Consider the following 14383-nt stretch of genomic DNA (forward strand, 5'->3'; position numbering starts at 1 on the left):
TTTTGATCTATTCAGCTTTTTCCAAGATCCTTCTCATGTGTAGTATTGCTGAGCCAAGTATCTCCTATCTTGTAACTATGCATTTGGCAGTTGTCCCTATTAAATTTCATTTTGTTTTTCTCAGCCCAGTGCTCCAGTCTATCAGGATCACTTTGAAATTAACTTCGGTCTTCCCAAGTATGAAGTATTCTATCCTATTTTCTGTAAACTGCATCCAAATCATTAATTAAAATTTTGAAGATACCTGGCCCAGGACCGAACCCTGTGGTATTCCACTAATTATCTCTCTCCAGTTTGAGAAGGTGCCATTGAAAAACACTTTTAGAGTCTGATTCTATAACCATTTGTGGATCAACCTGATAGTTCTTCCATATAGCCCAGTTTTAGATAGCTTGCTAATCCTTCAACTGCACTCAAAATATATGCACAACATTCCCATGATCCACAATATAAACTTTCAAAAACTTAAAAATGGAATCAGATTAGTCTGGCAGGATTTTTTTCTTCACAAACCCATGTTGGTTTCTAGTAACTACTGTGTTCAAGGTGTTTGCAGACTGACTGCTTTACAATCTGCTCCAGAACTTTCCCAGGGAGGGATGTCAGGCTGACATTCATCTGTAGTGGCCAGATTCCTCTTTTTGTTCCTTTTTGAAGAGAGGGGCAACATTAGCTGTTCTCCAGTTTATCTGGCACTTGTCCCATCTTCCGTGATTTCTTAAAAATAATAGACAGTGCTTCTGAGAGTTCCTGTGCCAGTTCTTTTATTAGTCTCAATGCACCTCATCAGGCCCTGGAAAATTGAACTCATTCAAAGTGATTAGGTGTTCCTTGACTATATGCACCTGAATCTCACTGCCATTGTCACTAGCTGTTCTTGCTCCCCCTTCTTTTTCCCATCATTGCTACTGCTCGCTTGCTTGCTGGCAGGCAGAGAGGCAGTGAGCAAGGGGGCAGCAGCATCTCCTGCTTCTCCTCATCACCACCTTTATCTGGGCCAGAGAAAGAGGCAGGTGAGCAAACAGGTTGCAATGGTAAAGAGATGAAGCAAGTCCTGAGGAGCATTGTCAGTGGGCCCCTCCTGGTTGTGTGCCCTCAGGAGGTTGCCCAGCCATGTCTACTCTTGATGCCCTCCCTGCCCACTCCTCCTGTAAAGCAGGGGTGAGGAACCTGTGGCCCTTCAGAAATTGTCAGACTTCCGTGACTACCATCCTGGCCATAGGCATGCTAGGTGGGGCTCATGAGATTTGGAGTACTGCAATATTTGGAGGATTACAAGCGATGAAATTTGTTATGTTTTGTACCTTCATACCTTGTGTCTTCAGTAAAGTGGCATAACAATTATATATCAGCTTCATAATTTACAACCACACACAGTAAGCCAGAATCATTGAAAACTCATTTCCGTGTGTGTGTAGAGGGTGGGGAATAGCCTCCTTTGTATTTAGTACATTTGAAATGAACTGATGCTCTGACAGATAATGGAAAGTTCACAACTTTTGGGCTGGGTTCGAACAGGCACTCATCTTGTTCTAAATGTGTATTTTGGGAAAGCTGCTCTTAAGCACTATAGGTAATGATCTGCAAATAAGCAGAAAGGAATATCGGGCACCCATTACAAGTGTCTCACTCTCCCAATGCCATTTTGCTTTGAGTAGGCATCTTAGATTCCAATTCCTATTGAGCTGTGAGGGATATCATAGAACCTTGGCCTATTGCTATCTTTCAACCTAATGAGATCAAAGAGTTGCTGTGATAACAAAATGGTTAGAGGGGAGAACTTGGTATGCTGTTCTGATCTCTTTGCAGGAAGAAGAAACATATCACCACTCCTAGCAGAGTGTGGGTTAGAACAGAATGGGATTTCCCTGGGGTATTATGGGCTGGGCCCCTTAGAGGAGCCACACCTATGGAATGGCTTTAGTAGTCAATAAATTGGGCAGTATTTAGGGGAGACATAAATGCAAGTGATGGGGAAGCAAGGCACCAGTGAACATCTGTGTTGTCTTTTGATGGTTTGTGCTAACAATAGAGTACTCATTTTCTTCCAGGCTGTTCCTTATTCCAGAGAGTTTAAACAGAAATATGACTACTTCAGAAAGAAATTAAAGAAACCAGTAAGTACTTCTTACTTTGTGTTGGAAGAGATTTTCTTGGAATAGGGAAGGGCAGTCCAATATGAATTGCATCTTATCATTACAGGTGCATCACTGCAACATGCATACCTTTTAACTGACCCTGTCTGTGCAGGGTCTTCTTTGGAGGTGGAGGGGGCAGGTTCTGTAAGCTACTGCACTGCTACAAAAAGCTTCCAAAAAATCACTTTTTTAAGGTTAATTAGACTAGATTTTCGGAAATGAGCCTTTTACAACTGGCGGTGCCAACCATAGCAGCCTTCTTGTGAAGTGCTTACGACACTCTCAACATTCCAGATGTCTCACTAGCCCAAAAAGTTAGTGACCCCTATTCTGTGGGGGTGAACCTTGTCCTTCTTAGTAATGCAGATAAAGAAGTCAAACCATATTTAAAGAAGCCAGTGGTTGCTGTTTCTCCCAATTTATGTTTTTGTTGTCTGCTTTGGGCCACCATACAATAGAGGAAGAAACTGTCTGATTTCTATTCTTAGCCAAAAAACCTTTTCTGTGAAAAGTAGAAAAATTTAAGTGGAATTTATTTGGACCAGTGTATAAAATACACTTCTCTCCATATAGGCTGATATACCAAACAGATTTGAGATGAAGCTCCACAGAAACAATATTTTTGAAGAGTCATATAGAAGAATCATGTCTGTGAAGAGACCAGATGTATTAAAAGCCAGACTCTGGATAGAGTTCGAGTCGGAAAAGGGCCTTGACTATGGAGGTGTGGCCAGGGAGTGGTTTTTCCTGTTGTCCAAGGAAATGTTCAATCCTTATTATGGCCTCTTTGAATATTCAGCAACGTAAGTGCTTTGTGCGTGAAATGCATTCCTTTCAGTGTGAGTGTATGTTGTATAAAAACTTTTCGTTTATAAAATTTCATTGAAAATATTTCCCAGCATCTGGAGGGCCTGTCCCAGCCTGGTGTCCTCCAGATGTGCTAGACCTACACTGCCAGCAAGGCCACTAGTAACAGTGATGTGAAATGCGTCTGCCTTGGACCCTGCTAAGCTGCTGCCAGCCAGAATACACAATCCTGTTCCAGATGAGCTAAAACTGTGAGCTGGACTAAGGCGGCTTCATATGAAGGCCACACATGTGCCCGGTAACCAGCAGTACGGATTGCCTGCTGCTGTGGATTTCAGTGATGCCCAAATCCACTGGTCCCCTGCCAGCAGGTAACAGTTTTAGGTAGGGAATGTTCAGCAGGATGCAGTTGTGATGATAGTGTTGCCGAGCGCTCAGACATGAGCATCTATTCTTGCATTAACTCGTTTTGATCCTCACCCATGGCAGCAGCAGTGCCTTCAGCCTTCCCAACTGGGCTACATCTGCTCTCCTTCACAGCACACTAGCAAGCCTTTCATACCAGCTCATGCCCTGAGAGCGGCTCAAACTGATTTAGGCTGCCCACAGCACTGTTGCTCCAAGGACAGGCGTACAGAGATAGATGGTTGCCAGCAGAGCCGTGTGGGCTGCAGATCGCCCCAAGTAGAGCAGTCGCTCAGCAATCCATGCTCAGAACATCATTTATTTAATAGCGTTCACATCTGATTTAAAGATTGTAATTAAAGACCCACAATCAAGTATTCAGCTTATAGCATTTCTGAACAGTTACTCATTTGTTATGTCTTCTCAGTAACATGTTGGCATCAGTAATGAATTACATGTCTGTCAATTTATAACTACTCTTTACCAAAGCACCAGAAAGGAGCCTTGATTATAACTATGTCTCCCTCGGGGGCATATGTCATTATCCTAAAACAATTAATTCCATTTTCTGCCTAGTAGTTAACTCTTAACAGGTGTGTTAAAAGAGTAATTTAGTTGTTATGGGCAGAACTTGCTGTCAAGATTATCAATACCTATATCAATTTCCTTGTATAAGTGGAGTGCGCACGGAAAGTATGCCAAAGACAATGGGTAAATAGGTGCTTGCTTATTTGAAGCTGCACCGATCTCCTTTGTCAGCACTTGTAGATGGCAAATGAGCCCAGTGCCTCAGAAATAATTAGAAAGGAAGCTGCAGTAGCTCCTCATAAAGCTTGGCAGCTTTATGATCCTCTTTCTTTACAGTGTTACATTGGCTTGCAGCCCAGCATAATGTCATGCATTGTGATGGAGTAGTGCCATGTTATTAATTATGTTTACTGATTCCTTTGTTATATGCTGTCGATCTTCATTTGAGTGGTACATGGCTTCTTTGGAGTTTTACAGTTAGCTCCTGCATGTTTACTCAGAAGTAAATCCCACTTCCTAACTGTGCATAGGATTGCAACCTAGATGACTAGAAGGATGCATAGAGAAAGGGATCGGGGAATGCTTGGCATTGGTAATTTAAAGCTGGATAAAGTAACCCATAGATGTCAATACAAAGAACACCGCAGATCAGCATGTGGTACCCACCCTCCCTCCACCCAATGGTTTCTGCTCCCTACATCACCTACAAGATGCTTTTGAAAGTTGGGTTCAATTTGGGGAGATGTGTCTTTGAAGTAGGAAAAAGTGAACCTCCCTTATTCTCACAAGCCTGCTGGCTTACAGCCGTGGCCATGTCCCTTTATAAGGAATTATACATTGAAAAGTTCCCAATAACAGTCTGTCAGCAGAAAAAACTCTCTCTAGCAGAGATGAACAGTACATCTCCGTTGCTGTTTTTCATTTGCTTATCACTCGGAAACCACAATTGCTGCTTTGAGAAATAACTCTTACTGTCACATTCCTGTTGCATATGGATGAGACCTTCTCCTGTAATGTCATAGAGGCGAATAATGCGTCTCCAGCTCTAGGGAGATTTACCAGCGCAGGCCTTGCTTAAAATGAACACGAGCGACCCAAAGTCTTGGAAATGTTCCTAGTGCAAGGGGCTGATTCTTAACTTCTCTCAGTCTGTTGGTTCCTTGCAGCAAAAACAAAGTTGAGTGTTAAGGTGCCTTAAGGATTAACACATTTATTGTGACGTATGCATTGCAGCCTGTTTCATCAAATGCATGAAGTATATCCTCAGTTGGCAGCCATATGTACACTGCACGCGTACACACACACAAGGAATACAGAGAAATAAGCTGTAAAGAAGATAGCAGAAACAGCCATGTACAAGCTCTTTGAGTAAGTTAGAAGTAGAGACTCTGCTGTCCCATGAAGGGCATTCATGCCAGTCAGAACTGCAAAATCTGCATTCTGGCTTGTGTGAAGAGTCACTGCAGACGACAGGCTCCCCTCTTCAGTCTGTCACCCTCTGTGCGTTGGGGGTGACTGGCACCATGTGGAAGAGGGGTGGGGCTGCAGTGTTCTCCCTCCTTGGGAGGACTACAGCCTGATCCAGTTTGTACATCTTTTTCATGGTTAATTAACCTGCTTAACAAATAGTCCAGGAACAAGCTATTTGTGATGCCCAAAGCCAAGGCTCTGGGTTGTTGAGGGACAACCAAGCCAAAGTTCCAGGTTTGGATGTCATGTCAAACGGTAGTAGTTCCTGGGTTGTTTGTTAAGCCAGAAGCCAAGCTGGCACAGTGAAAATGAAGGAGGGAGCGCTTTTACTTGTTCTGATGAAGCCCCAACTAACTGTGGGTTATTTAACCCATGGTTGTTAGGTGTAAAGAGGCTTCTTTGACATTTGAATGGAAAGCATCAGTGCAGAAAAGATAAGGTAAGCAGTGGCCATACCTCAGGAGTGGTTTTGCAATGAAAACGTGGAATGGAAAAGGACTTTATAAGCTGCCTCAGGTGTCTCGCAAGAAAAACAAGGTGGGATATAAATGGGGCGTAACCAGAAAAAACAGAAATAACACAATCTTCATCCATTTTTTCTGTTGTGTACAGTCTCTGGACATGTGTATATTGCACTGAAATATCAGAGTATATCTCTTCCATTTTCTGCCCTTTGGGCTCCTTTTTCTCCCATATTTTCTTCTCCTGAACTCGTGTGTGTGTGTGTGTGTGTGTGTGTGTGTGTGTGTGTGTGTCTCTGTCTCCCTGTGTCTGCCAACTGAGAGAAACGCTTCATGGGTCTGATGAAATTGGATCTGGTTCATGAATGCTTGTGCCACAATAAATCTGTTAGCCTTTAAGGTGCTAACAGCTTCTCATTTTGATTTTCCCTTGTGCTAACTTTATACAGGAACAAGTATTTGAGTCATTTTGGTATTATTGGTACATATCGAATAAATTCTATCTCTTGTGGTATATGCTGAAGATATGTTTGCAGGGATGTGTAAACGAGCAAGAACACACATTCTCAGAACATCAGTTTCCTGCTTGTCTGTTGCAATCTGCACTCACTTCACGTGAATGGGAAAATTGGGCAAAACAAATGCAATTGAATGGGAAGGCAGTACGCACACAAAAATCTCACCTTTCCACAAACTTCCCCTGTTGACTCAACTATGAAAGGGCACATTTTTAAAGTTCCACAATTGCAAACTGGTTTTCATCTGAATTTGCATTTTTAATTAAAACAAATGTTCAAGAATTGGCTAGCGTTTGGGGAGACTGTATTCCCCTGCTTAAACTCAGGATGGTGAGCAAGCCGTGCTTGCCTGATTTGTGAGCAGAAACAAAATTGTCGTTTAGCTGTTTGTTTGGCAGAAAAGGGAAATCAAACGTATGTAATGGCAATCTCTACTTCTTTTCCTTCTTTCATTTTAAATTAAGGGACAACTACACTCTACAGATCAATCCTAATTCGGGGCTTTGTAATGAAGATCATTTGTCTTACTTCACCTTTATTGGACGAGTTGCTGGACTAGCAGTGTATCATGGGAAGCTTTTAGATGGTGAGTTCCATGTGACCATAAAAGTATATCATACCATTGCTTAAATGTTACACAATCCCCAAATTGTGTTCTTTTTCTGTTTCTCAATAACATTATATAATGCTGACTTTTTCTTTGAGTAGAATACACTTAGATGCAATTAGTTCAGAGGTTCTATGAGGGGTAAGATCTTCCCTTCCTATAAATGTCACACAAAAGCAGTGAACTTATCAAAGTGATGTTGAAACTTTGCAAAAATGCCATACCAAATGTGCCACTTCTGCAAATTTGTCATATGTTCCTGCCATTCACCTGAATATAAGCTGAGCTAAATTCCTCTCCCCCACCCCACCCACTCCAAGCTGCATTTGCAGAAGTATTTCTAAAGTTTCTGTGTGAATAGACAAAATTCTGCACTGGGGCCTTTATTATGGATTATTAGATGCCTTTCCCAAAGGTCCAGTGACAGAAAAGCAGAACAGCCTTGCTCAAAGCAGTTCACAACTGCATGCAATAGAGAACTTTGGAAGGTGCAGCTTGTCGTGCAGCAGCTAGAGAAGCTGTAATGTGTTGAAGTCTCTTCTCCAGCACAATGCTTAAGCCAAGAATGCAGAAACTCAGGCCTGGGGCCTCAGTCCAGCTCTCTGGGTTTTCCCCAGTTTGCCATGCCCTCTTTCCCCAGTCACCAGTCATTAGGTGGCTTTTATGCCGTTGTTTTCCTCATTCTGTAAGCGAGAAATGCCTCTTCTGACATGTAATTTCTACCTGTGAGACCGATAAGCTAAAATATGTGGATATTTTTGCCCTGCTCGTTTCACCTGCAGCCAAGCCCATCACTAGAATGTGGCATTTAGGAGCTTTGCCAAAAATCAAATTCAGGACTTATTCTAATGGAGAGTCGACGTTCCTGGAATAAAGAACCACTTTTTCCTTTTTCACCTCCAGATGTCCAATTCTTTCACTTACCCTTGAAGTTGACCTTAATGTTACAAGATTTCTGTAAATAAAGTCACTCCCATTATACAGCAGCTATGTACACAGGGTCAAAACTATTTATCATGGGTCATGAAATGAATATATTGGGACTTTGCAAAAAGTGTTCATTATGTTTACACCCCTAATCTTATGCATCTTCCTAGGAACTCAGAGCAGGATTGGCTAGGCTGAGATTATGGCTTTTACAGTCTACTCTGTGAAATTTGTAACTATGAAGGGATCTGAGCCTGGACTTTCTGTAACGGTCATACCATACTACCATTTGGTTCTCCCATTTCCTTAGAGTCTTCCAGACACACATTCACGGGTTAATATCTGGTTTATTTGGCTCACAGCTGGGTCATAATATAAAGGAAGTAGCATCATTTTGTGTGTTAGAGAAAACCTTTTCCATAGAAAATCAACTATAAGTTTAATCATGTACTTTTTTGTGTCCTTGTTGTATAAAGCCCTGTTCTGACGTTCTCTTTGTGCACAGTCTCTACATATGCAAAGAGGGAGCAGGGATGGTATCATCCCTACCCGCTTTCCTTTTTTGTGCCCTCTTCTTCTATCTTTCCTGAGATTTAGACGTTTTGGGAAAAAAGAATTTTAACATCTCATGGAAGGCTGCCCCAGTCCGAGAAGGATGACCCCTCCACAAGTAGGGAGCATGAGAACAGCAAGAAAAGAATGGAACCAGCACATGCATCTTTCCATTCCTTTCCTCACATAGGGGATTTAAGGCCAAACTACATGTTACACTAATTGGACAGCTTCCATTCAGAACCAAATTCAGTCCAGAACCAAAGTGCTACAGGTGTGAGACCGTCTCCCAGTCTGGGCAGGAACTGTAGCATGTGATGCTGATTCTGAATCAGAAGAGGAAGCTGCAGAGTCAGGTCCAGCTATGGGAAGCCAGACACCTACCAGGCCTCCACTTGACTTAAGAGCCAGGACATCCTGGTAAGGCACAGGATGCTGGTACAGCCTGTCTCCCACAGCTGTGAGACCTGACCTGGACAAAGGCCCCCGCCTTTCAGCCAGGGTCATGTTCCAGGCGAGCAGGAAAAAGGCTCCACAAAAAATGGTGTTTCAGGCTTGTCCTCCTTGGTGCATCCTCAACTAAAGAGGGAGTGATGGAGGCATTAAGTGAGGTGCCTCAACCAGCTTGGAGCCAGAGTTCCCTGGACTAAATGTCCAATAGTCATCTTTAGGTGACATCCACCTGTATATAGACTAGAGCAACCAGCAGTGGACTTTGATGAAATCAATGTACTGGTAAATTGGAATGCTTCCTGCTTCCACTGGATCTATGATCTTAATTTGGACTTATTCTGTGCATGCTTTGGGTGTTTTGTTGTGATGCCCTTGAACAGATTCTTGCCAAAGAACTAGCGTGTAACCTATTTGCTTGTGGATCTTTGCTGGAACTGCAAAGGCTTATAGCTACTTACTGGAATTGCTGCCTTAAAAGATTTTACTGAGACGTTGCTTCTGCGCTAGGAAGTCAGGATCTGGCACTAGAGCAGGAGGGTTAAACCTTTCCATCCAACCCATTTTTTCCTCAAAATCTCCCTAGGAAAAAAATGGCCTGAGTGGCAAAGTTTAACCCTCCTGCCCCAGTGCCTTTCCCCCTGGAGTGCCATGGTCCTGATCTGAATTGAGGTTCCACATATATGCATGCATGCATTTATACATACATACATGAGAGTCAAAGCCTGCAGCTATGCATTCAGTCTAACATACATGCAACGAAAAAGCCTGAATAAGGCGTGTGTTTTGGCAGCAAGCAAGCCTTCTTGGGACTGCTGGAGATCCTAACACTATGTAATTTGCACATATAAGACAGCAGTGGAAGCTGTTGCCCATATTTTATATCTCCTGCTAATGAATCTGCCTTGTAGACTGAAATGCTAACAATTCTTTCTAGCCATAAAAAATGACAGGCAATTTAAAGCTGGCGGTGATCAGCTGAAATAGGTGCCAAGGCATCTTTTAAACATGGTTCATACACAATAAAATGTTCTATTTTTTGGAAGATGCTATGCTTGTGAATATTGCTGTGATAGAGAATATCCCATACTCCCAAACCTGAAGAAGAGAAGGATTGCTTTTCTTGTGCAGAATGAGCATAGCCTTTTCTTTGTTGAATCTTTTCTGGCATATAATGGAGTTTGTTCCTAATAGAAGTTGTTCATAGCCTTAAAGATCTTTATAAAAAGGCAACTTCAGAGGGATTGTTTAGTAGGTGCATTTTGTTAACCAATTAAGACCCAGCCAGATAATCTATTTTTAATCTGCTGAAAGCCTTTTGTTTAGCTGCCTTAATTCCATGTATTACTTTGGAATGAACTTTGTGCTTCGGAGTCAAAGAATCAGACACCCTACCTAAGGAGGTATAAAGGCTAAGGTACTGAATATAGATCATAGAGATCCAGGTTCAAATCCACAATCAATCATGTAACATACCCTGCGATTCTGGGCCAATGACTGTAGCTAAGTTTAGGCATCACAGCAAACCATGGACCCCAAACTATGATTTGTACTTCCAAGCAATGCAACAAACTAGATGAGCTTTTGGATGGCCATCTTTTTTCAGTTTCAGGTCAAAAGGACTGTCACAGTGGATTGTCAATTTGAAAAATATGTGATGTCATAATGGAGACAAACCATAGTTTCAGATTCAGTCTTGATACCATTTGTGGTGAGCTTGGGCATCATGTCAAAGCATAGTTAATCTTCCATCATCCCTGTTTGTAATTGAAATATCTGGAAGACACCAGTTTGTGTACCTTTGGCTTACATGTATACACATAATGTACACTGGACCATAGCATGTAATGATTAAAGTCAAACATGTGTACTTGGTTCTGGCAAGGTGAACTATGCTCAGTTTTTCAAGAGAGATTGTGGGGAGAAGGCTTAGGAATGCCTGCATGTTGTTAGTGCTGATGGGGCAAGTACGGGAACACAGATAGGGTTGATTTAATTTTAAGAATAACAATAGTTTTGACTAGGCTTCTTCCAAATGAATAGCCCTGCAGGTCCTGCGTATAACAACTCTTGCTTTCACTCTGGAGCATCAACTCACTCAATTGTTCATCCTGTGAATTGCCCTCTGCTTCTGCAATTAATGCTTGAATGCATTACCCCTATAAAATATGTTGGTGATGACACTTTTTAAATTTTGCTGGATAGTTTATCATATTTTTGTCTTGCCTTGCATTGCTAGTGACATGTTTAGCTTTGGCAATGTCCTTTTGTTGTTATATTGCTCTTGTGAGAGACAGCACTTTTTAATAAAACTCGGTTATTTTGTTTTGTACACAGGTTTCTTCATTAGGCCTTTTTACAAGATGATGTTAGGAAAACCGATAACCCTGAAAGATATGGAGTCAGTGGTAAGTGAACACCGAAAAAACTTATTAGTGTGTTCAGTTATGCACATTTCTTCTCTGGGGAAATTATTAAATGCCAATATTCCCTGGAAGCTTCATGGGTTCAGGCACAATGCTACTGCTGAGAGATCTGGGACAAATGTGCCACTTAGCTTTCTTTAATGTAGCATTTTCATCCACTAAGGTAGCAATTTGAAGTCCTGAATACAATTAGATTCAACAGGAAAAGATGAATGTAATTATTTTTGGTAGTTTTTCTTCATTCTTTTTTATATTTATTTTTTCTTTAGAATTGAAAGCTTAGTCGCTGCCTCAAGCAGTTCTCTTACAGAAAATATAAACACACTGGGTTTTATTAAATAAAGTTTATTTTAGTAAAGGATAAAAAATCTAATTATTGTGCTTAAGCTCAGGAGGTTTGTGTGCATATTCATATCTGGCAGAGCAGCCTTCCCCAACCAGATGCCTTCCAGATGTGTTGGACCACCATTCCCAGCATCTCCTGGCCAATAAAAGGGCAAACAAACGTAAACAGAGGTCTGGTAGGGAGGGGAGGGAAGAGGGGAGAATGATATGGGTCAGCATTCATAGGTTTTTTTCATTTTCAGGTTATAAAGGTGCCATAAACAATATACCTCTGTGTTCAGCTATGTGCTGAGTTGGTTTAAGCTGGCCATAAAACTCAGTAAGAATCACATTTCTGTTACTGATGATATGTAGCTTGTTTCTATATGCGAGTGACAAAAGATAAACACTGCAGAAAATCAGCATGGAAGAATAATAGGAGAAATACATCCGATACATTCATGGCATACAGTATGAATATCATGTGATTACCATATTGCATATTGAGAGACTCTTTCTTTGCTCACATGTCATCAGAAGCTCTAAATGGCCAGCATGCCCTATGGGAGTTGTAGTTGGCACGTAAGAAAACTGGGATCCCACATAGTCAGTGATCCACAGCTGTTATCACTGCCTTGCTGTGAGACATCTTGAGAAGATGTCTCACAGCAAGGCAGCGATAACAAGAGCATTTACCTAAGTGACATTCACTGGAATGTTTCTTTTAACAGATGTGTTGTGCTTTTAAAAGATGATTAATGAAAAGCAATGCTGTTTGTTTTAGGACAGTGAATATTACAACTCCTTGAAATGGATTCTGGAAAATGACCCTACAGAGTTGGATCTCATGTTTTGCATAGATGAAGAAAACTTTGGACAGGTATGTAGGAATTGTTCTAATCCAGTGCACCGATTGTTCTCTAAGACGTTGGCCTTCGGTACATATTTAACAGCGCAGTGTCAGCTGCTGAAGTGTATGACTGCTCCTAAAGATTTGTAGTCCAGCTCCAGTTTCTGGGAGCCATGGCCGGGAGGGCACTTGTGCACTCCTGCCCTACTTGCGGGTTTCCCACAGGTAGCCGATTGCTACTGCGAACAGAATGATAGACTAGGTAGATGGACCTTGGTGTGAGCCAGCAAGGCTCCTCTTAAGTTCTTACCAAGTCCTTGGATCAGCTCATAAGACTTTCTTGCATATGCTTAAGCAGAAACTCATTTTGTGGTTGATTTATTTTTGCATATATACATCAACAAAAAGTTGCCCCCTAGCATGTCAGCTTGGGCTGATTGTTTTTTCCAGGATAAATTGGCAGAGCTTCTTATGCAACCTGAACAAAGAATAATTAACAACTTGAAATAAAAGAGCACTACAAAAAGAGCTCGTAGAATGAAGGAGAAGAGGTTATATGGAAGAGGAAATGAAAAGGGTTCAGAATTTGAACAATCCAGTTCCTAGTAAATGTGATGGAAGTTAATTTTGCAGCTCTTTTACATAGCACCTTAGTAGAACAATGAAGTTGTAGCAGGGCTAAAATGACAAAGCCACTTTTGAATAAGCTGTTAAAGGTCAGCAGAAGCCTAACTTTGCCCCAAATCTTAGTTCTTCACATCTTTTTAAGAGGAAACTGCAGTTTCATGATAATCAGAAACTACTCTATTTATTCCAGCAAGATTTTTACACATTGCTGGGCTTCATGGGATTTAAAGATTTGATTTTATTTTGATGAGATTACTAATGAATTAAGCAAGTTTTTTCCTGCTGTAGCTCAGTTCTTGACCTGCAAATTTTTCATAAGCTCTGGATTTAAACTGGCTTTGTTTTAACGTGGTTTCTAACACAAACCTAGATGTGCTCAAAAACAGATTAGAGCTTTCTTTTTCTTTATCATCCTCATGAAGAGGTTTCCATATATGACACACAAAACACAATAAGAGCTTATTGGCCCCCACAACGTTAATTCCAGTGTTAGTCTAATTTAAGTCCCATTCATTTCAGTGGATGTGTTCTAACTAGGACTAATATTGGATATAACTCAATGTTATGGATAAAATGGCCTTCATGAATACACCTTAAGCAAATGTCATCTCAGCATCCATGTTCCTCCAAACCAACTACAATTTTAAGACATTGAAAGATGCTTCGCATCCCCTTATCATCAAGAGGAGCAGTTGCAGCTGATTTAAACCTGTTTTAGCCTCCAAAGAGAGGCTATGGTACAGTCCCAGTTGGGGGGGGGGGGAATTAGGGTGGCAAAAATGAGCTTATTTTTAATATATAGGAAAGGATCTTTCAGTCTTTTAGAGTAAGACCTTTTGTAGAAGATTGTAGTGCATGGTAGATGTTCATGAATGAAAAGTTTTTGCTTCATTTCTGCCTTGCTTTGCTGCAACTTTCTCTAGATAATGTATGCTTTAGGGCCTTCATTTGAGTGTCAGGATTCTTTTGAAGGCTTCTAATAACTGGTAAGCTTCACTGGCATTTGGTTTAACAGTGAAGTAGTTCCACAGACATCAGTAGAAATATGGGCTGTAAAAAGTCCTTTGGATGCCCCTGTCCTCACTGTGAAGACAATTTGACATGTTTTTATTTGGTATGATCCCTATCCATTTGTTTTCTGGCATGGTGTGTTCATGATACAAAGAATGGAAATCTGCCATTCTGTATTTTACTTTAAATGTGTTGCCATAATAACGTTAATTTTGAATACTTAAGCTGGAATTTTCTATCATAGTCATAGAACAAAAAGTACAAGCAAATGCAAAATACTGG

At 41.2% G+C, this 14383-nt stretch overlaps 1 protein-coding gene across 18 annotated transcripts in view; it reads left to right on the forward strand.

Annotated features, from left to right (window-relative positions):
• NEDD4L (NEDD4 like E3 ubiquitin protein ligase) overlaps positions 1-14383 on the forward strand; it is a 276361-nt gene that overhangs the window by 244392 nt on the left and 17586 nt on the right. For all 18 annotated transcript variants that reach the window (XM_044431161.1, XM_044431162.1, XM_044431172.1 and 15 more), the window contains 5 exons: positions 2052-2117; positions 2712-2941; positions 6792-6913; positions 11201-11271; positions 12398-12493. In XM_044431161.1, coding sequence (XP_044287096.1) covers positions 2052-2117; positions 2712-2941; positions 6792-6913; positions 11201-11271; positions 12398-12493 — 585 coding nt within the window. The remainder of the gene's footprint in view (positions 1-2051; positions 2118-2711; positions 2942-6791; positions 6914-11200; positions 11272-12397; positions 12494-14383) is intronic.

Source organism: Varanus komodoensis, unplaced genomic scaffold (genome assembly GCF_004798865.1).
Source record: "Varanus komodoensis strain SLA01 unplaced genomic scaffold, ASM479886v1 scaffold22, whole genome shotgun sequence".
Lineage (NCBI taxonomy): Eukaryota > Metazoa > Chordata > Lepidosauria > Squamata > Varanidae > Varanus > Varanus komodoensis.